A 24,004-nucleotide genomic window follows, 5' to 3' on the forward strand; every position below is an offset into this window, starting at 1 on the left:
CTGATGGTTTGGAAGGATGAGCTCTCCATCCTGTGTCGACCGCAGGGGCGCGTTGATGACCAGTTACTTCACTGGCGTAGAGGAATTGGTGGGTTCCAGTATTGACTCTGAAGTCCAATTGTTCATAAGAGTTCAAATGTCTGCTCTTCACTCTGTCCGATTCCTTGCAGGTTGCCGATTAATCCACTCGAAGATTTCCAAATGGCACTCGGTAAGATTCAGGTAAGTCTATTGTGTTTTTCCCCTTAGGGGCCGGGGTACGGCGATGAAGCAGAGTTGACTGTGCCGACCCGAGATGAGGTGAGACCCCCGTGGTAAATCAGGTAAATTTTGTGGGGGGTAACTGGTATTGTTCTTGCTTTCTCCCCTTAGGGGGCCGGGGGACGGCGATGAAGCAGAGTTGACTGTGCCGACCCGAAATGAGGTTGGTACCTCCCGTGGTAAATCAGGTAAGTCCTTGGGGGTAGCTTGTATGGCCTTAGAGAGTCCCCTTGCTCACCTTGCTGTCTTTGTCTCCTTAGGTGTCGGAGAGAGGCCGCAAGATGGAGAGAGCGTGATGGAATGCTGAAGTACCGCCAAGCAGGTGAGTTCAGCACGGCGCCGTAGGAATGCGAAGCGATGCTTCAAGACTTCTGTCTTTCAGTTCTGTGGCGAATTGGATCAGGATTCAGGTAAGGATTAAAGTTAAAACTCCTGTTCTAACCTTTGTCCTTTTTGTCTTCTTGTTTCAGGAGTCCCAGGACTGAAGCGGGCGTGGCTGAAGACTGGAGCTGCTGAAAACACGGTGAGCGTTATGCTGCAGCAAGCAGAATAACGCGAAGCACGTGTGGCTGTCCGGGCGTGGTTTGAATAGCCTTGGAAGAAGATCCAGGTAAGTATTCTTCCACAGCCCCACCCAAGTAACAAAATAGTCCCTTTAGTAAAATAGTCCCTCCTAAGCCTCATTTGGCTTGAGTCTTCATGCAGCATGGTCTGCCTCAGGTGAGTATGCAGCATGGTCTGCTTCAGGTAAGTTATCAATTATGAGCCTGGCGCCCATGGCGCCAGGACTGACTTCATGAGCCTGGCGCCATAGGCGCCAGGACTGTACCCAAACAGCCCCTAACTGGGGCTTTTGGGCATGCTCCAAGTGGCATGATGCCTGCTTCCGGGGCTGCTGGGCCTGATCTGGTCTTCCGGGGGCAGGCATCATGACAGCGGGCTGAGGGGGGCAGTATGATGTAAGGAACATGTAGAATAATGAAAGGTATCCTGGTAAAAACCCACGGAATGTAGTGATAAAACTTTGTTAAAGGTACGTTATGGTTAAATTGCACTAGTAAAAACCTAACACATTCAGTTGAAAAACTTTGTTAAAGGGACGTTATGGTTACAAGTAAAAACCAGTTATGGTAAGGTAAGCAACCATAACGCGCCCCACCACCGTGCACTGCTAAGCTACTAAGACCCGGGACATTAAAGATGAAATCACAATTTTCAAGTCCTTACAAGGGGTTGTGTTTATAATGTTGGTAAAAAAAAAAAGCTCTACTCCCGTCATTGGTTTAGAACTGAAAAAGAATGGTCAATATGTAAAATATATGGCAAACCATGGGTGGACAATAAAAAACCAAATTCTTTACCCTGGTATCTAAAACTTTTTCCCCATTGATATTTCATAGACCAATTATTTAGATTTCGGCTTAACTTAATCAAAACAAGAGAAACTGCCTGGCCTCGGAACCATGTAGCTGGTCCCACGACTTGTAGACTATGCAATAAAGCCGAGACAACAGAAAATGTGTACCACTTGATGATGGACTGTCCAGCTTTATCGTCACAAAGGGACAGTTTAATGATTCCCATCATTACAAGGTATGGACACAAATGAAAAGATTTATGGTGGAAAATGTTGCAATCTGGAGAAAAAATGTCAATAACATTATCTGTGGTCAAACTCTCTATTGCCATTCAGAAACCGCTATCAGAATAGAAGATTCATTAATTTTTATTTTAAAGAAAAAGTAATCTTTGGGAAACTGTTTTTATCTTGTTCAATGTGACTAAAGGTTGTCAAATGTATAACCATATATCACAATAAAAATAATAATGTTGGTAACAAGGTTTTAGGGATAAGGAGATCTGTCAGAAAGTACTTAATATATGAAAGAATGTACTTATCTAAACAAAACATATTAGTGTTCTTGTTAGTACAGGAACGTAATCATACATACACATAAGAAATGGCTGCAGCATACACTGTAGAAGTAGAATATTTTTATTCTGCCTTGTAAAATAAGAGTTTTGAGTAATGTTAAGCATGGAATACATAGCTAATATGTCAAGACTTACTACATACGTGTGTTAATATAAACAATACATATAAAGACCCACAATACATACAAATTAGAGGCACATATGGGCAAACTACAGTATAGAAGACAGAAACAACATCAATACAAAATGTCAATAGCATGACAGTTCATCAAGTACACAAATTAATTGTGTGTTTATAGCCTGTTTATTGGCCCATATCGGTGCACTATGAGCTGACACCAAACCCTAAGGAAAGGATTTCTACAATATACAAGAAGGTTAACGTCTTCTACATATAGCAACTTTTCCATTGACATTTTTTTACTGTCAGTGAAGAAAACCAGTTGGCTTAGATCTGTAAGTGAACAAAACCAAGTGGCCCAGATTTCTGATATAATCAGTGATGTCATCAATGAAAATTGTGATGTCATCTTTGATGTCCTGCATGTTAGTCTTAGCAGTGCACTGTGGTGGCACGAGTTATGGTTCCTTACCTTAGCCTGACTGGCAAATTTCTGTGTTTTTTAAATTTGACTTGTAACCATGACAACCCTTTAACAAAGATTTCCACATAATTTGTTGGGTTTTTATTAGTGCAACTTAACCATAACGTGTCTTTAATGTTTTTTCACTGAATATATTGTGAGGTCCTGAGGGTGTCCTCACTTCTTTTCCCATGGCATCCTCCGCACAGGTGGCCAGGGAAAGGCCATCACTTTGGATCCCGACCCCAGGGGTGGATATGCGAGGGAGAATCACTTGGGTGGAGGAGACGTGGGTAGTGGGGAGAGGACGTCCTTGGGTAAGACATGGTATGCCCCAGTTCCCTTTTCACCACAAACCCTCCATCCCTCAAGCCTGCATAGGCTTGTGTCAGCCCTCTGATTGACCTAAAATATTCCCCAAAATGCATCAATATGGTACTAGGACGAAAACAAACTATTGTCAGCCCCTACCAAGTACTGGGACAGGTAGGAGGACAAGATCAAGGCTGGACTACCGCTATGTTTCTGAGCAGTCCAGTCGTTTTTGTAATGAAACTGAAGGCAGCAGCTTTAAAAGCTGGAAGCCCCAAAGAAATGGTGTCAGCTGCGTGAGCACAGTCAGCTGTGTGCATGGAGACCTCTCCGGTGTGGCATGAGGAGCCCGGGAAGCAGTGCAGAGTCTATGTAGCGGGAAGCTGTGACAGAAAAGCTAGAGGCCGGTAGAACCCGCGAGACGGAGGTCGGCACCACCGCGTATGTATGCTGCTTCACCATAGAAGCATTGCTGTGTGTACGCTAGCCACAACAAGACCGCCGGGAGAAGACGCGACTGTCGCCCAACGAAACGGGAACCCATGGCGGCGGAAGGACTCGCAGAGAGCCATAAGACCGACCAGTGGGTGAAACCGGAAAGGGGGAACACCGTGCTGGCAGGCTGTGATAGTAATAAAGTGAATGCAAGGCATTTTTTAATACCTAAGCAATGAAAGCAATATTAATGTTAAAGGATATTTGTACCGCGCACTATAACCACCGGAGTGGTCCGCTGGCGGCTCTAAAGAAAAAAAAAGGAGGGAAGGCAAGGTAAGTTAGTGGGAGTAAGCTGGAGAAGTGCAAGAGAGCAGTGATGTGTTGTTGGCGGCCTCAACCCGGTGGGTCCGTTGCTTGGGCTTGGGGTGTTTTATGGTCGGTAGTCGTTGTGTGCTGTTGTGCAAGTCTGTGTGGTTTGTTTTATTGTTGCAGTGTATTGAAGTTTGTGCGGATTGTTGTGTTGTAGGTTTGTGGTTGTGTTTGGTTAGAGTTTGAGAGGTGTATGCAGAGGGTTGAAATTGTTAGTGGATTGGTTAATTGTCATTGCTGTCTGGAAGTGAGGCGTTGAAATCTGTATTCTCTCCCGGTGGGGTATGGGAGCATCTGTGTGTCGGTCTTGATCTGGGCCATCCGATACTCAGTCCCTTTCACACATGGCATCCACTTACATTCATAACCTTACCCAAGTTCGGCTTCGGCCACCTACGTGACACCTGTCTGTATGTGGGGCAGGCAGGTATTTGTGCGTCCCTTCAATTCTGGCCCAGAGAGCCTACCCGATCCAGTCGGTGCGCGGCATTGATTAGCCGGGACTGCACCATCCGTATGTGGTGGGTGGTTGGCATTCATCATGTTATTCAGTTGTTTATGCAGGCTATCGCTTCCCAGCCCCTTCGAAACGTGGCACATGCCAACGCTTGCAATTAGATCCAGGGGCGGCACCTGCCTTCATTCACAACTCCATACGGTCAATGCCCATGACAATGTCCACAACTTAGTTCAAGTGTGGCCAGTGTTAACATTCACACAGCTCTATACAAGTGTGATACCTGGTAGCAATTATGGGGTGGGTGAGGTTGTTAGCTGGAGATGGCTAGGGATGCTGATTCTGTCCTCATGGGTGTCGCTTGTGTCCTATTTGACTTACCATCGTCTCTCTTGTTGTGGTAAGAGTTTCTCTTGTCGGTTGTGGGTGTTGTCAGTGTCATCCTAAGTTAAGTCATCCCTGAACACAGATTAAACATATTTTGAACACTGAACGCAATAAAAGCAATGCAAGCAGATGAAACATACTTTGAATACTGAACAAACTGAAAGCCAATTAAAGCAAAGGAAAAGTATGTTGAATATCTAACGAGTTGAGAACAAGTTGAAAACACTTTGGCATCCTGAAAGGAGTGAAAGAAAGAATGTGAACTTTACTGAAAAGGAAAGTTGTTAACTGCATGGAATTACTGAACTGCACTAAGTGAAACAAGTGCTAGCAAAGCCACAAGAGCAGAATGAGTTGAATGCAAGATATGTGAGATCTAATATTGGCCACATCCAAGCAAGTCCAAAGAACTGTACATTGTAAGGGAAAAAGCATTGGCAAGATCCAAGGAAATATAAGGAGGTGTAACAAGCACAAGGTGTTTAAACTAGCCATAATACATTGTCAGAGGAGTGTGTCACATTTGACTGAGGCAAATCTCACTGCTGAGGAGAAGCAGTGGACTGGAGTCCAAGGAGAACAGTGAAGGAATGGACTGGTTGTGTGACCGGTAATGGATGGACCATGTGATCCGATAACTGCGCCTGGAAAGGGTACCCCTGAATGGAAAAGTCACTGAAAACACCTAGCAAAAAACCTGTGTTGTGCAAAGATCTTGTTGTGATATTGAATTCAAGTGTTGTTTTGAAATCAGGAAGATTTGAACTCTTGGGGAAAGAAAACCCTGTGGCTGTTTCTGTTTGAAAGCTGGAAGACTTGAGCTTGGGGAAGGGAACCTCTGTATTTGATGAACTAGTTTGAACTTGGGGAAGGGGAGCCGGTCACCACCCAAAGAGCTAGAAGAAACTCTGAACTTTACTTTGAACACTGTTCCTTTTTGATGCGGACATCCCTAAACGTTGTATCCATTAGTCGTGAGGGCAAGTGTAGGTTTTGGACGCAGACTGATGTTTTATTTTAGACTTCCTGTCATGACTATCCTTTCTTTAGGTAGGGAAACCCCACCTTAGGATAGGGCAAGTTAGGCTTCATCCACCCTGCCTTTTTCGAAAAACCTTACTGGATAAACCATACACTTTATTCTTTTCACACCGGTGTAAAAACATACATGTGGGGTACACCCAATTCAGATGGACCAGGGGCTGGAAGATGTCAGTCTTGAATCCGCCCTGGATTTGTTGGTATTGCTTGGGCGAGGTCCACGACACCCATGGTTGCTGTTCATAGCCGTCCATGCACCTGAAGGCTTTCCAGGAGAGGGCGGCAGAGATCTTTGCTTTCATCCACAAGTCGAAGAGAGAAGCTTCACTAAGGCTGACGACACCCTCCAGAAGGTTCAGTTGTTGAAGCCGACTGGTATGTCTTTGGGGTTAGCAGTACAACAGCCTTCCACACAGACGTTGTGTCTGGCAGGGGTTTTCGTCCCTTTCCCACCTTGGCCCTAAGGGGCTGTTGTGAGTCTACCCTGGAAAGAGGACAGGGCAGACGTTTCCTGAGAGGGAGAGAAAGTGTCAAGTTTTAGCCTTACCTGCGGTTTGGTTGAAGATGTAGTGGAAGTGATGGTTTTGTGCTTGTGCTGCAACCGGGACTCCAGCAGATAGGCATGGTCCTCTCTGGACACCACTCTTTCTGGCAAGACCAGCAGAGTGAGTAACGCCAGGAGCGGATTTCCAAAGGCAAAAATCCCTTAAATTATGTTTGAAGGTGGCACCAGTAGAGCGGTTATCCAAGGATGTATACAGGATTCAGCGATGGGTAAGGAAAGGAGCAACCCAAGATAAACAGGAATGCAGGAAGGCTAGGACCAAAACAGGAGAAGCCACTAGAGGACTGGAAACGGGAACAAGGAGAAGAATCAGGAAGGGAGCAACCAAATAAACAAGGGAAGGAGGGAAGAATGAAGCAAGGACTGACCAGGAGCGTGCTGAGCTAAGGTATCCGTGCCTAGTGTTGAGACGCACACATTAATTTTTCTGGTGATTGAAATTCACAGGATCGCACAGTGGTGTCCCATAACTGCTGTGCTGAGCTGGTAGAACCTTGCGCCATAGCTGGTGAGGCACGTATGATAGCATACATCTTGCATCAGGTGCCATTGTTGGATGAGGCAGAAGGCGCTTCATAAGCCGTGCGAAGAGGGAAACAACACAGGTTCTTCCATCTATGCCACAAGGACCAGCGCAGGGCACTGCCAAATGTGTCAGGAAGTGCTGCTCAGTGAGGGGCTGTTGCAACAGCCTCTGTCCACGCCGCATGCCAGGACGTCAAATCTTAGCGAGGGGCTTTGACAATCGTGATCAGTGGGGGAGAATGTATCTGTTCATCCCTGAATGGTCAAGGACCACACCTGTTGCTTTGGCCTTATACTTCATTCGGCAGGGATATTATCTTCCATTCCTTCAGATCCCCCAGTCCTCAGACCACCTTTTTGTCTCCAGACCCCATTCTGCTGGAGGAGGTCTGTTAGCTTCTGTTGAAAAGTGCAATCGAGCTAGTTCTGCACTCAGACGAGAGAAGTGGTGGTACGCCACCTATTTTCTGGTGGTGAATAAGGGTGGGGGCTTGCTCCCCATCCTGGATCTGCGACTACTGAACTTGTACTTGTTCAAGGAAAAGTTCAACAGGGTTACACTAGCCCAGATTCTACAAGCCCTCTATCTGCAGGACTGGTTGGTTTACCTAGACCTTCAGGATGCCTACTTCCATCTGCCGATTCATCAAAAGCACAGTGTACTGAAGGTTCATGTTGGGATCAACACCATTACCAATCCAAGGTCCTGCTATTGTGGATTTCTTCGGCTCCCAGGGTTTTCACCAAGCTGCTAGCAGTGGCTTGGCTCAGGTGGTTGGGCAATCGTGTCTTTCCCTACCCAGACCACTGGCTCGTCTGAGCTCGCTCCCTAGATCTAGTCTCTAGAGCACCTATTCCGCGCATGCACTCTTTTACACAGCCTGGGCTTTTCCATGAATTTTTAAAAGTCTCTGGTTTCACAGTCTGTTTCTCCGATTTTATTGGTGTAATCTTGAACACTGTCCTGGCAGGGCCTTGCCACCTGAGGATCTTTCGGATTGGCAATGTCCACTGATCCCAGGGACAAGTTTCGGCCGCAGCCTTTGACTATTTACACTTTGCATGTGATTATTCATAGGCTGTTGCTCAATGTGCTTCGATTAAGTGCAGATCATTATTTTTGTTACTTCTAAATAGCTAAAATTGATATTTGTCCATCATGCTAGCATCTTTAACACCCTTAACAAGTGTGAAGGTAGTCTGCCTAAGTTTGAAGCTATGCGCTTCAAGTAGTTCACCTGAACTACATTGCCGAGGTTTCCTGTGGATCTAAAGCTCAGTTGGTGATGCATCAGCCCCAGGCCGGTTCTTGTCCGGGTTCTGACCTTTTATTTCCTGTCAGTTAAGCATTTTGATATTCAGGCGGCTTAAGCCATGGGCCACAAGATTAAATTAGAAGAATACATCTCTATGTCCACTGCCATACATAAATCAAAGACAATCTTTATTGTAGAAAAAAATCTATATCTAGCACTGCGGCCAAGCGCAGATATTGTTATTGAAACGTAGTCCACGTCCACAATTGATTACAAGTTAGCTTCGGCCCAGCAGGACATAAGCTCCTCTCCCAATTTTCTGTACGGTACCATTTACCATAGTAATGGTACTTGCGATCAAATTAACCTTGTAACATCAATGCCTCCTATTGTGCCACCCCACTCTCCTAGCTATGCTAGGACCTCAACAGATGACACTTTCCCTTTGGACATCACAGGGGACCCATGTCGTTTGGGCTTTCTCGATTCCTCTGAACAATTTATGGTTGTTACTAAACCTGTAGATAAAACCAACTATATCCAAATGCCACCAATTACCAACAGCTTTTCTGTTATTCACAGAAGGCACTAATCTCTACTCTAATGATCTTGCTGGAAGGGTTGATGCCATACATAAAGAAATGTCTAATAAAACTCTAAGATCTAGATTATAGAACACACGCTCACTGATCAAACACTCTACAGAGGTAGCCGACTACATTACAGATCAAAAAATTTGATAAAAACATTGATATCTGTGCTATCACAGAGTTCTGGCTGCATGCTGTCGCAGGTCTGGCCCCGACCTTGGCCCTTGCTCCAGGATATAATATCTTAAGAGCCGATCAGCTCCACAGTAAAGGAAGGGGAAGTGGCCTTAATGTTTCACTCCCCTGTTAATCTTCATCAAGTTAAGGACACGAACATCCCTGATTGGGGAAGTATTGCAAGTTCTGGCAGTGGATAGTAACAACTCCATCAGCATTATTGTGATATATTGCCCACGCAACAACATGCCTGATTTTATGACGCACCTCTTGGATCTAATTTCACCATCCCTTAAACCCCATTCCAAAATGATCATTTTAGGGGACCAAAATCTAGGTCTTGATGATCTGGATGAGTCTTTGGCTAAATCGTTAAGGCTACTCTAAATAATCTTGGTTTTCTCCAGCATATCAAGCAAGCCACCAATATTAAGGGTAGGATTTTGGATTGGGTGGCCTCATACAATGTCGAAATGGATCATATTGGGACAGATATATGCCCATGGTCTGATCACAATTTTATCCAATTGTGGTTCCCCTGGATTAGGCCACCTAAGAAAACTAAAAGAATATCACTAAAAGTGACATGTCGCAATCGAAGCAAACTCGCACCCACTTCCATGATGCCTTTCTTTGCCCGCATCTTGGAAAAACTATGACTCAGCCTCCATGCCGGTTGTGTTCTACCAAGATATGACCGTCTCCTGCCATGAATAGTTTTGTACCACAGAAAAAAGGAATGGTGAAAACTCAATCGTCAAAAATCTGGTACTCAGTTGAAATCCAGAAACTAAAACGCAGTACAAAAAGAGCATTACGTCGCTGTAAGAACACCTACTCTTCAGAAGAAAAAATGAATTATGCTTGTGAAGTTCAGGCACATAAAGCAGCCATCTGCAAACCAAAAGAATGATAAAACAATTAAAGAGGCAGCCTCCAACACCAAGGAGCTTTTTAAAATCTTTAGGGAGTTGGCAAATCCTCAACCGTTCGTTTCATCAATCCTCAGACTCCAACTGGTGCACGTCATCCAGGATGCTATGCTACATAAAATTGAAAAAATCAAGAATGACATTGCTTCTTCTAATCTAAGCACCTTGGATGGATCCACCCCTACTAGGAAGTATGGGAGACCTGCCACGTCATGACCTCAGTTTAAATTTAGTGATTTCTCTGAAACAGACATTTTGGATGTTCTAGAAAGAATCAAACCTACAAATTGTAGGGGTGATGTTTGCCTGGCAACCATCGTTCAATCCTGTGCCATGCTACTCGCTGCTTTAATAACAATGTGTTGACTACTCCTTTCAAGAGAGCCTTGTCCCGCTAGACATGAAACTGGCAAGGATCTGCCCTCTACTAAAAATCTACCCTTCATCCAAATATTGCAAGCAACTATCACCCATTACTAATACAACGTCTCTGTGAAAGATTCTGGATAAGACTGCTCTTCTACAGATTCAAGATTTCCTAAGCCGCCATGACATCCTGGGTCCAAAGCATTCAGGCTTTCGATGTGTTCACCGTACTGAATTCACTCTTTTGGACCTCAAAGCAAACATCGTGCAGCACTGTGACAAAGGGAAAACTTCTCTCCTGAGGCTTTTGGACCTGACAGCTGCTTTTGACCTAGCAGACCACTCCATTCTTGTAGTTAGAATGCAAGATTGCGCCTCCTTTTCTAGTGAGGCTTACAGATCGGTCCACACTTTCTTGTCAAATCGGACACCATGGCGATGTTATGGCTGATGGTTACGTTATATCCTGTGGAGTGCCTCAGGGATCCTGTGTGTCCCTCACCTTATTTAACATCTTTACCCCCTCCTCTTACGTCCCAGCCCCTTTCCTCCATCCTTATGGGCGTCCCCCAACATGGAGACGGTACTGGAAAAATGGAGCTTCCCCTTTAAATTTTGTATAGCGCGCTGGGGCGAGGCCACCGGTGTGGGAACGCCCTGCCCTCTGGCACCTCGCTCACTAGGGACTGCCCATTTTTTGCACGCATGGTGTGGGATCTGGCAGCCAGCATAGAGACCTTTTTAGTTTTGCGCTTGCTTATTTATATTTTCTTCTCAATCTTATTTAGCTTCCCTTTGGTGCCTCGCATCCCCTAGCACATGTCGGCGGCAGGAGGATTCTTGAGACGTGTTCCTCATGCGACCACTCGTTCCTATCCTCAGACCCTCATGCACTCTGTCTTCAGTGCTTGGGGCCCGACCACCACTGGGACGCAGGTTCGGCTTGCAGCGCTCTGTCACAGGGCTATGAAGAATCGGTTGTCATATCCCGTTAAACCAGGGCTCCTGTTAGGCCCTCCATATGGTCGCACAGGTTCATTAAGGAGTTCCTCAAATGCCTCTTCAGGAATTTCCCACCAGTGAAGGCTCCTGCTTGGGAGCTCAAAGTGGTTTTGCCTGAACTCATCATGTCCCCTTTTTGAACCAATGCATCAAGCCCTTCTGAAGTTTCTCTTGAGGAAGACTGCCTTCCTAGTGACGATCACCTAGGCCATGCGGGTCGGGGAGATCCTGACCCTCTCCTGCGAGCAGCCGTACATGTCCTCCTATGCTACGAGGGTGGTGCTGCAGACCTAATCCAACTTTATGCCGAAGGTTCCTTCAGAATTCCACCTCAACGTGCCTTTGGTTTTACCAGTTTTCTTCCCGAACTCTTCTACACCGGCGTAAAGGGCGTTGCATTCGCTGGACATTGCTCGTGCCTTGAAGTTTTATGTGGCACGCAGAAAGCATTTTTGGAAGACATCTCAACTCTGTGATTTTTGAACCTGTGAATCACGGGAAGGCCTTGTCTAAAGTTTCCATATCCAGGTGTCTCGATGAAGAATATATCACTGTCCTCCACCACACATAAATCAAAGAAAACCTTGATTGTAGAAAGTTATCTGTCTTGTACTGTGGCCAGGCACAGAGATTGTTGCTGAAATGAAGTCAGCGTCCGCAATTGATTACAAGTTAGCTTCAGCCCAGCAGGACCTAAGCTCCAAGTGGCTCTTCGGCTGCATAATGCACTGGTATCGTCTGGCCAACAGATCTCCTCAGGCTGGCCGAGAGCCCACTCCACCAGAGCCATTGCAGCGATGGTAGAGTTTCTCTCTGGTGTTCCCCTGCTCGACATCTGCAGGGCTGCTATGTCGAAGTACAACCACACCTTCATGAGATTCTACTGGATCAACAGGAATTCCAGGGAGGAGTCCTGAGTCGGCTAAGCGATGCTACGCAACCTGTTTGTTTGAGGTAAGTCTCTGCCAGGGATAACTGTACTGCTTCTGTTGATCCTTGCCACATCCTGTGGTTGTGGTGTATATGTGCTGCTATGTAATCGTATACATGAGCATGTGAATCCATGCCAGACCCCATGCTGGAGAAGGAACAAGTTACTTACCTTTAACTCCTGTTCTCCTGCATGGGTCTTGCATGGATTCACATGCAACCCCTCCCTCCTTCCCCTGTGTGGCTTTTCTTTGGTCATACTGCCACTTTACGTGAAGTAAAATCTGAAGATGGCCACCAAGGGTGGAGCTCAGGGAGACGATTGTCATTGGATGGGGCAGTATGACCCAGAGGATATTGATTGGTTATAGAGGAGAGGGGCAGTTTTCAGGATAAATCAAAACTGCTTTTCTTCCCCCCTCCACCCCCCCCCCCCCTCCCGAGGATCCCAGCCTGACAATGGGGATTATTCATGAGCATGTGAATCCATGCCAGACCCATGCTGGAGAACAGTAGTTACAGGTAAGTAACTTGTTCTTTCATTTTCGAAATCTGAAATCTCTGACATTGTTTTTATCGGAGTAAAGTGGCTTTGGCATTTTGTAATCCAGGATCATTGCTTTCTAATAGAGAAGCAGTTCCACATCAGTAGTCTTATGTTTTGAACTGTTTTGTTGCTTAAACTGAAGGACAAGTGGATTCTAGTTTAGAGACCATGGTAATGCAGTGTTCTTCTCTGCTGGTCATCTTGCTAGTTTATTGGTGGAATTGGACCTTCTCTGTGTATCTTTGGCCACCTACCAATCGCCTGTAGGAGTTCCCTTCAACATGATGACATAGGTTCCCTCTAGCTACCACCCCCATCCATCTGAGTGAGAGTTGTTGTGGTAGACTAAGCCCTCCCCTTTCATCTAGTAACTTCGTTTCAGGCCTAGATTTCTCCTCTCCTTGCGCACTAAGGCAAAAGGAGTCCCAATACTGTGCTTCTGTTGTCACCTTACCCAGCAACAGAGTGTGCCTCAGACCTGTGAGTGTCCCCCGGGGCTTTTGATGTTTAATGAGACCAGTCGTATTTATACAGGTCTTGTAAAGCACTTTGCGCCAAAAAATATTCTATGACTGAAAATATGTAAGCATTCCCTGGTGGTGATGTCGAGGTTTGATGCCAGGTTACACATTTTTGATTGCCGTCTTTTTTAACTGGCTGCATTGTCAATTTGCATTCTACCATGCATTGAGTGGATGCAAAGAGCTTCAAAAAGAAAGAAAACATGGTTTGGAGGGAGGCAGGCACAAATGGAGAGAGTGAACACATACCTGTGGCCAGATTACCAAATTTAAGAGTGAGCACTTTCCACCCAGTCGGACACCAACCTAGTCAACAGTGCTGAGTTGTCATAATTGGATGGCCAAGGGCGCGCATTTTAAAAAGGTGTTGGGAAGGTGGATGGATTGGATTGTCAGTATGGATTTTTCTTGGGTCGTTCCATTTTAAGCTGCTCACACATAGCCCTTTCACCTCTTTCTTCTTCTGGATATTTTGCCTCACTTGTTCGTCGTCTTGCCCAAAAGTCTTGATGGCTCGATACTTTCCACAGCATTCTAAGGTTTAATTCTTTTTTTCCCAAATACAAGATTCTTTTATATGTGCATATGTATGAAACTCCCAAACAAAGAGCTCCCACACACATCCAACATGCCTCAGTTCCCACTGGATTGACTCCATATATATGCACTTCTCTTACAGACTGTTGCCACAACAGAAGACGTGTACATACCTAGTGGGTATAAAAACATCAAATTCTTTATTTCATTTTCTTCTCATTTATTTAGAAGCCACTCTGATGTTTTGTTGTTTGCATTGGCTTGAACGTGGATAAAATATATGCATGTTTATATTTGTGATCATATTTGTTTCCCAAAACTCTGAACATTATATGGTAAACTAGTTTTGCCTTTTCAAAACACATATGTAAACTATTGCACATTTGCATGTATTACCTGAAATATTGATATTTTTTCAATCTTTTTTTATCACCACCTAAAAACAATATCTAGGTCAAAAAAAGATAAGGCTAAAGCTGGTGCAAAACCTGATGTGTCCGACCCAGAACCTGAGGGGCTGACCTTATTGGTGCCCGACATTCAGAGAACTGCAGAAATAGTGTATTTAGCTACAACCAGTTTGCGACTAGCAAATAAAGGTAAGGTTTGTGAGCTGTGCAGGAAATATCTAGCACCATTTCAAAATGTTTGTGTTACTTCTTAAAGCAGTCCCAAGTGTAATGTATTCAGAAATGGTGGTACCATTTGTGATTGTACCAGTAATGATTTATTCTGCAGAAAATAGTTTTGGGCATTATCCATAATTGGTAAATTACTAAATATATCCGAAGTAGAGGTGCATTCTCTGAAAGAGCACGATCACTGAGATTGTTTTTACCATAATTCTGTATATTGTGCATTAAAAGAACATTTTTGCAAGAAGGTTCCTAATCACAGTGTTCTATGAGCACAATGAGAGAGAAACATTTGTGAAATAGTTATTTTTTAAGGTACCCTTTGAAAATGATTCCTTTGTTTCTCCAGCATTGGATCTTTCATGGATTCACATGCTTTGAATATTCCCCGTCGTCAGGCTGGGAATCCCCGGTACATTATATAGACCCTTTCCCGTAGGAAAACTTTTTCGACGCTTATGCGTCCTATCCACCTCGTTTTGTATCATGCGTGCCCGTGCCGTCAGGACGTCATGATATAAATACAGGCCCCGCCCCCGCGCTCCCTCAGATTTCAACCGTCTTTCAAAGTAGTGGGATCCTCGTGTTTACTACTAGTGAAAACTAGGTTGTTTTTTATTTTTTGTCTGTTTCGCGTAAGCGAAGTTCAAATTCTGGAGAATTATGTCTGGAAAGGCGTTATTTCGCCCATGTGCAACTTGTGGCCTCAAAAAGGTTTATGAAGGAGACGGCCACATGGACTGTATCTACTGTCTCCACCCGCACCACACGGCGGATACATGTGAGATATGCCAGGGTTTCTCCCAAAAAACCCTTAAGGACCGTAAAAGAAGGCTGGTCGACTGGCTTAATGACGGAGCGGGTGCCTACCCGGCTTCGGAAGTTGGCTCCACGGCCTCCAGGAGCAAGTCGGAGCCTCCATCGAAGAAGGTGCGGCCAGCAGAAATTCGCGCTGAGGACAAGCATAAGGGGAAACAGGCTGGATCCTCCTCATCACATAAAAAGCCCTCCTCCTCCTCATCATCTAAGACGGAGAGGCTAGCGCTGTCTAAATCCTCCTCAGGGGACCGTCCCAGGTCTTCCGTGAGTCGGGAAGCTTCAGCCGGGAAGTCGGCATCGAAATCGACGACGAAGTCTAAGGGCTCGACGACGACGACTTGCTCGTCGACCTCGGTGTCATTGACGATGCCTATTACCGTTCAAGCAGCAGCGGTTGGGATTCCTTCGTCGACGGAGACTCAGTCTATGGCTTGGCTGCCTGAGGTCTATGACCCGATCCCCCCTGAGGTCTTACTGCAGCCAGACACGGCCTGCTCGGCGGAAGGGGAAGGTGACATGGTTCTGCAGCCATCGGATTTAGGCTTAAGGCCTTCCACGTCGACGACGACGGCGACGAGTGCGAGCGGGGGTATGGTACCTATATCATCCACGTTACTGACCCCCCAGACGGTTTTGTCTCTGGATGTGCTTAATACTCTTCAGAAGCTACTACAGCGGCTGGATACGCAGTTCCCTCAACCTGGGACGTCATCGTCACTTTTGTCTGTACCTTCCGTCGACGAGCAAACTTGTACTGCTCGCTCGTCGACGAAACACCCATCGGCTCCCCAGGCGGTGAAAGATCGTCCTCGAGCTCAGGAGGAGGGTGAGTTGTCGGAGTCCGACTCTATACGTGATGACTCGGGGTCAGACATCTCCCTGTCACCGTCGAGGGACCCGACATGGAATTCGGATGTAGAATTGGAGTCTACGAGGAGCCAGACACAGCCATCTCCCCCTGATGATGTGGGAGCCTTCCATGCAATGATGGGGAAAGCGTGTTCCGAATTCGGCTTGATTCCTGAGGAGCAGAGGAAAGACTGTTTCCTTTTTGACCATATGGGTCAAAGGAGAAAATCGGTATTTGCCATCCCAATCCTTGACCACGTGTGGCAAGAAGGTCTCAAGACGATGCGCCATCCGTTCTCGGAACCAGCCATAAAGGGACAGATCGAGAAAAAGTTTAAAGCTCCGGAGTCCACTCCAAAATGTCTAACATCACAGCCTCTGTCTGACTCGGTGGTGTCGGCGGCAGCGGCTAGGAAGGCCAGGGTCCAGCAAAAATGTTCAACGCCACCGGAAAGCGAGGCTAGGAGGCAGGACGCATTTGGAAAGAAGGTGCTCTCGGTCGGAGCGACGACAGTAAGAGCAGCCAATTCCTTAGCGATCGTGTCACGATATGATAGGGAAATGTGGCACAAATTAGCCCCTATCCTAGAACACCTGCCAGACGAACACCGGAAAGCAGCTATGTTACTGGTGCGGGACGGCGAAGAGGCCTCGAACCACGCTATTAATATCGCAGTTGACCTAGCAGAGTCTGGTTTCAAACAAATCAACCATGGAGTAGTGCTTCGTCGACAAGCGTGGCTCAAATGTACTACTTTCCGTCCTGAAGTACAGTACAAAGTCCTGGACATGCCATGCGAAGGGGAGCACCTGTTTGGCGAAAAGGTTGATGAAGCGCTGAAAGGGATGAAAGAAGACACGGATACTGCTAGGTCCCTCGGCGCCCTTCAAACGGGTAGAAATTTTCGCTCTTTTCGCCCCTTCAGAGGTGCTTCTGGAAACTCCCGCTTTGGTGCCTCGAGGGACCGTGGATTTAACAGGCCCTCGTACTCTTCACAAGGGTTCAGACGAGCGTCCCAGTCGGCACGTGGAAGCAGGGACTATCAAGCCTCCAGGCGGCGAGGCTCAGGTCCGTCGTCAACTAAGAACAAGCAAACCAGCAACCAATGACGGCTTTCGGAACGTCCTGGGGGGTCGAGTCTCTCATCACTTCGACCGATGGAAATGCATCACCAAAGATCGATGGGTCCTAGACACGATTCGCATGGGTCATGCGCTACAATTCAAAGACAAGCCTCCGCGTCTTCCTCCTTTATTCTCGACACAGCCCCACCTCCAAATCCTACGACAAGAGGCGGCGCTTATGTTGCGAAAAGGGGCGGTAGAGAGAGTTCCTGTGGCACAGGAAGGCCAAGGAGTTTACTCCAGGTTCTTTGTTGTCAAAAAGCCAAACGGCAAATGGAGACCCATTCTCGACCTGAGGGTACTCAACAAGTGGCTAAAGAGCCAAAAATTCAAAATGCTAAAACTCCAAGAGGTTATCAGATCGGTGCAACCCATGGACTATCTATCATCACTAGACCTTCAGGATGCTTATTTTCACATCCCAATACGCCCACGACAGAGGAGATATTTAAGATTCGTCGTCGGGAGAAAGCATTTTCAGTTCAAGGTCCTCCCGTTCGGGCTCAAGTCCTCCCCCAGGAAGTTCACCAAGTGCTTGGCCCCTATAGCGGCCCATTTAAGGAAGGATGGTCATCATGTCTATCCATATCTAGACGACTGGCTAGTCAGAGGGTCATCCAAGGAACAAACACGAGACAGTCTACGAGCCACAATGTCCATCTTACAGGAACTGGGCTTCGCAATAAACTTCAACAAGTCCTCAGTAGAGCCTTCGAGGACCTTGGTCTTTCTAGGAGCGGAGTTTCATACACACACAAGCCTGGTGAAACCATCCAGCGAAAGAATTCAGAAACTTCAAAACAAGGCGTCGGAATGGAGAGGCGGTACCAAGGTCTCTGTGCGCAGGTACATGTCCCTGCTAGGGACCATGTCGTCCTGCATTCCGTTAATAAACAACTGCCGTCTGTTTATGAGGCCTTGCCAGGAATTTCTAGCGGACCGTTGGGCGCAGAGCAGAGGTCGCTGGTCCGACAGACTGGTCGTCGACGAACAACTAGTTCAAGCACTCGGCTGGTGGAAAGTGTCTACTCATCTAACGAAAGGGATGCCTCTACTGGAACCAGAGTTCCAAAAGACGGTGGTGACGGATGCATCGCTGAGCGGATGGGGAGCTCATCTGGATATGTTACAGGTACAAGGCCAGTGGTCTTTGCAGGAGTCCTCCCTGCATATCAACCTGCTAGAACTGAGAGCAGTGCGATGGGCTCTGAAGTCTTTTCTTCCGCAACTGAGAGACTCGGTGGTGCGTGTCATGACGGACAACACCACTACGATGTTCTACTTGAGGAAACAAGGAGGGACACGTTCCAGGTCCCTATCGACGGAGGCACAGAAAATCTGGCATTGGGCCCTGCAACACAACATGCAAATCTTAGCGTTTCACCTACCAGGAGTGAAAAACGTGGAAGCCGATGCCCTCAGCAGAGAAATGAACGAAGTTCACGAATGGGTGCTGAACGACCAACAACTTCAACAAGTATTCAAGGAATGGGGACACCCTTCCATAGACCTGTTTGCAACGAAGAACAACAAGAAATGCCATCAGTACGCAAGCAGATGGCCTCAGCAGGGCTCACTGGGGGATGCGTTCTCATTCCCATGGACGAACAAATTCCTGTACGCATTCCCTCCTTTTCCCCCTGTCCGGAGGACGTTGCAATGGATCCTCAGGTACCCATGTCGGGTAATTCTGGTGGCCCCATACTGGGCCAGACAGGTGTGGTTTTCAGACCTACTACACTTAGCGGCGGCGGAACCGATAAGATTCCAGAAGACCCCCGACCTTCTGTCTCGACAGGAGGGTGTCGTTTGGCATCACGACCCGGACAGCCTCAAGTTGACGGCCTGGCTCCTGACTTCGCCGAATTTGGTCGGCTAACGATTCCGGAGGACTGTCGACGTATCCTGCAAGCGGCAAGAGCACCTTCCACAAACGCCTCATACGCGTACAAATGGAAAAGGTTCTGTCAATGGTGTGAGGATCAACCAGGTTTGGCCCCGCAATCGATTAGGCCGGAACAGCTCCTTCCATACTTGCTGTTATTAGCTCAAAAGGGCCTGTCGGTGTCGTCAATAAAAGTACACCTAGCAGCCATTTCCAGGTTTACTCGTCGACGGCACTTGGCACCATTGTTCAGCGACCGCCTGATTAAACACTTCCTTAAAGGCCTCTTTCGGAGTTTCCCTCCAGAGAAGAAATTTCCACCGGAGTGGAGCCTCAATCTGGTCTTAACGTCTCTTATGAAACCTCCGTTTGAGCCAATGTCATCATCGTCTCTAAAGTTTCTGTCGTGGAAATTGGCCTTCCTGGTGGCCATCACTTCAGCCCGACGTATTTCAGAAGTTCAGGCTCTAATGGTGGACCCACCATACTTACGATTTTTCAAGACCAAGGTAGTCCTAGCCACTAACCCACAGTTCATACCAAAAGCTCCTTCGGTGTTTCATAAACACTCTTCTATCGTGTTGCCTACGTTTTTTCCGGAGCCATGCTCGGGAGCGGAGCGCATGCTACACACATTGGATGTAAAAAGGGCTCTCAAGTTTTATCTTCATCGTACGCAACCGTTCAGAGAAACGAGACAGCTGTTTGTGGCCTATGGGTTGGGTGCTAGAGGAAAAGCCATTTCAAAGCAAGGACTATCAAGATGGCTGTCATCTACCATTTCGTACTGCCATTCCAGGGCAGGGAAGCCTCTTCTACGACGGCCAAGAGCTCATTCAACTAGAGCAGCGGCATCGTCGACGGCACTGTGGGCCGGAGTCCCTCTAGGGGACATCTGCATGGCGGCTACCTGGGCGACTACACACACCTTTACCCGCCATTACTGCCTGTCGCAGCAACATGCCGAAGACACCCGGATGGGACAGGCGGTGCTTCGACACCTATTCCAGTAAGGTAAGCCCCGGCTGCGGGGTTGCATCCTGTGGAATTTATGACTGTATGTGGTCCGTTTTTTCCTATGTAAACTATTACTGATGTATACATGATCATAGGGAACGGCCTTTTGTGAAGAAAGTAAATGGGTTTGCATGCACACCTCCTCTTGGGGGTAGTACTGCTATGTAATCTATTCAAAGCATGTGAATCCATGAAAGATCCAATGCTGGAGAAGGGAATAGTTTCTTACCTGTAACTCCATTTCTCCAGCATTGGTATCTTTCATGGATTCACATGCGCCCACCTGCCTCCCCTGATCATGCAAACCGGTTCCCCCACTACTTTGGGGGCCGAAATCTGAGGGAGCGCGGGGGCGGGGCCTGTATTTATATCATGACGTCCTGACGGCACGGGCACGCATGATACAAAACGAGGTGGATAGGACGCATAAGCGTCGAAAAAGTTTTCCTACGGGAAAGGGTCTATATAATGTACCGGGGATTCCCAGCCTGACGACGGGGAATATTCAAAGCATGTGAATCCATGAAAGATACCAATGCTGGAGAAATGGAGTTACAGGTAAGAAACTATTCCCTTCTGGATGGTTGCTCATAGCGAAGGTGCTGCTGCGGATTGGTGGGGCTGGATGAAAGGATTTGTTGTCTTCACTTTCTGAATTTTTTCACTCATCTAGACTGGATATCCTAAGAGCATCTACCGCAGACTTTAAAAAAAAAAAAAGCCTGTTTGGGTGTTCCATCAATGTCAAAGTATCCACTGTTTCTCCAGCATGGTGTTTGGCATAGATTCACATGTTCATGAATAGTCCCAGTCGTCGGGCTGGGAGTCCTTGTTAAAAGAAAAAACAGTTTCACTTAAACACAGTATTTCTCCTCTAAACCAATCGCTGTCCTCTCCCTAAACCCCTCCTCTTAACAGATGTCTTCTGATTTTTGCTGCACGTATCAGTGTTGGGAGTCCTTGAGTTTACTCTCTGAACTATTAGTACCTTTTTTTTGTTTTTTTTTATGGAAAAGGTTACATTTTTGTTTCAAAGAAGCCTGTGTGCTCTTTTCTTCATCTGCCGACAGCAGGGACCAGTTGTCGGTGAAGTTCCGCGCCCCTCAAGGGCAAAGATACTACAAGGACATCTTGGGCTTACTTTGCACCCTCCGACCATGAAGGAGGGAAGGTCCCTCTTCAGGCCCTGCACGAAATGCGGGCTACGGATTGTGTTTGTGGAGGACAAGCACCTGCAATGCCTCTACTGCCTGCACCCGGACCACAAGTAAGTGGAGTGTGAGATATGCCTTGGTTTCTTCAAGAAAACTACAGACAGGCATAGTAGGCTGGCGGCATGGCTTAACACGAACAAGGCCTCTGACCCGTGCTCTGAGCAGGGTCATGCCTCGTCCAGGACAGGCCGGTCCGAGGAGCGGTCTTCCAAGTCCTTTGAGTGCACCTCATCCGTGGGGGCCCAAGATGAGGCCAACAGCTGCAAGTCTGAGTCCACCGTGTTCACCGCAGAAGCGGGTCCCAAAGTGGATAGGGCGCGATGAGCATCACCTTCCACTTCCACTGCCAGCATACCCTCAAGCTCCTCTTCAAAGAGCAAGTCATCTACACCGGGTAAACTTCGGGAGAAATCGGAGAAGCCGCGGAGGAGAAGGCGGCCATGCAGCCCAAGCAGGCTCAACCGTCGCAGGCAAAGACATTGTCAGCAACTTCGTCGATGACTACTACTAACACAGAAGTCATGGGCGCTGATCCCACGGCTCAGAAAGTGTTCCTGTCCCCAATGTGCGACACCGCTGCAGTGGCTTTGGCAAAGTCTGCAGGCACGCCAGAAGGGGTGAAACAGGCCCAGGCTCCAGTTCAAGACTCTCGGGGGGGAAAATGGAGTGTGGGGGTGAGGAAACAGCCCTCCCAGGATGTCACCCTTGCCATAGAGGTCTTCGCCATGGGCGACGATCAGGAGTCCTTGCATATGGTCCACGAGGACGTTGAAGAGGGTGACGGCACAGGGCCTAGTTTTCCTGTTCTGCTTTCTCAGCCATGGGACATCTACTTGGATATTCTGTCGACTCTACACACCTTGGTGTCAGATCCAGATGAGAAGGCCTCAGGCACTGGTACCTGTTTTCTCAGAGGTCCCCGATAAGCCTCCAGCGAAGAGGAGAAAGCATCATCTGATGCCCCCAAATCAACCTCCTCCTCCACCACGTCGGGCCCTTTCTCCCCCAGCAGACCAAGGTACGGGAACGGATACGGCCATGACGACGGATGACGAAGACATTGTTGCAGCAGACGGTGAATCGGTCCCTCCTGACAGCGAGGGGAGAAAAAGGATGGACACCATGGGAAACGTGATTTACACCACTGCGTCCACTATCAATACAGCCAACTCACTGGGATGCTGGCCAGGTACGACAGGGAATTGTGGTACAAGCTAGGACAGATCCTGGAGTTTCCTCCCCAATGATAAGATGATGGAAGCCCTCGCTGTCTTCCAGTGGCATTGGACATCGCAGACACAGGGTTCTGACAAATGGGGAATAGTGCCTTCCTTCTTCGACAGGGTTGGATGAAAGCCACTAATTTCCATCAGGAGGTCCAAGCAAAGGTGCTGGACATGCCCTTCGATGGGGAAAATCTGTTTGGGAAGGCCGTCAACGAGTTCCTACAGTTCATCAAGACAGAGACCGCCCGTTCCCTGGGCACTCTCCAGCAGCACGGCTTGTTTTATTGCTTCTCCAGGGGAAAGTCAAGCAGGTCTTCAAAAGAGTTCTCCACGTTGTACAGGCAGCCTTTCAGATCCTCAACGCAAGAGGCCTACAGAGGCCGTTCGCAGGCCTACGGTAGCAGAGGACAGTGTCACTCGCACAGCAAGATGCCGAAGCAAGCCTGAACCGACCGGGATGTCGGGCCCCCACTGGTGCACCCTGGTGGGAGGCTGGCTGACTAGGTTCGTCAGCGAGTGGAGAAAAATCACCACCGACAGATGGGTGCTGGACGCTCTCACCCAAGGACAAACCCTGGAGTTCCAACGCAGGTATTCACGGATCCCTCCGGTTCCCCGTCAGGAGCAGCACATCCCTCTGCTTCTGGAAGAGGTACGAGCCATGATGCGGAAAGGGGCGATAGAGCTGGATCCTTAACGGCTCTGTAGTCTATTCCAGATACTTTCTAGTCAGAAAGAAGACTGGGAGCAGGTGGCCCATCCTGGATTTATGACGTCTGAAGAAATACCTAAAGTCTTCAGGATGGTCATGTTACAACACATGCTCGGCCAACTTGCAAAAGGATACTTCTTGATGTTGTTGGGCCTGGCGAATGCCCATTTCCAAATCCCCATTCACAAGAAACATGGGAAGGTTCTGCGTTTTTTGGTGCAGGGCCAGCACTACAAGTTCAAGGCCCTACCTTTCGGCTTGAAGCAGGCCCCTAGAGTGTTCACAAAATGCCTGGTGCCAGTGGCGGCCCATCTGCATCTACACGGCATACACGTATACCTGTACCTGAACGACTGGCTGATACACGCCCGCTCGCAGGAGCTGGCCGACGGACACACAGAGATGACGTCCAGCTATTGACGGACCTGGGATTCTCTGTCAATTATCTGATGTCCTGTTTAACGCCATCGCTGAACGCACTGGTCTTAGGCGCCAGACTCTATACAGTGTCTTGCCTGGCGTCTCCCTCAGAGGAGAGGCTAGCAGCCATTCAAGGAAAGTTGCAACAACTGTTGTCGACGAAGACAGCCATGTTGCGGGCGGTCATTACAAGGCATGATGTTGTCCTGCTTCTACTCCGTCTATCTCTGCAGGTTGCAGATGCAACCCCAGGAATTCCTGGATGCCCGCTGGATACAGGTGTCGGAAGCTTCACGGACAAGATCTCTCTCAAGAAAGAGTTCCGTCGGGTGATAGGTTCGTGGTACGTCCGCTCCAACATCGCCCAAGG

The 24,004-nt window shown here is 47.7% G+C and overlaps 1 protein-coding gene across 4 annotated transcripts in view; it reads left to right on the plus strand.

Moving 5' to 3' along the window:
- BIRC6 (baculoviral IAP repeat containing 6) overlaps nt 1–24,004 on the plus strand; it is a 3,097,233-nt gene that overhangs the window by 2,939,604 nt on the left and 133,625 nt on the right. For all 4 annotated transcript variants that reach the window (XM_069607902.1, XM_069607904.1, XM_069607903.1 and 1 more), the window contains one exon: nt 14,186–14,331. In XM_069607902.1, coding sequence (XP_069464003.1) covers nt 14,186–14,331 — 146 coding nt within the window. The remainder of the gene's footprint in view (nt 1–14,185; nt 14,332–24,004) is intronic.

The sequence above is a fragment of the Ambystoma mexicanum genome, chromosome 4q (assembly GCF_040938575.1).
Source record: "Ambystoma mexicanum isolate Mex_15411 chromosome 4q, UKY_AmexF1_1, whole genome shotgun sequence".
Taxonomy (NCBI): Eukaryota; Metazoa; Chordata; class Amphibia; order Caudata; family Ambystomatidae; genus Ambystoma; species Ambystoma mexicanum.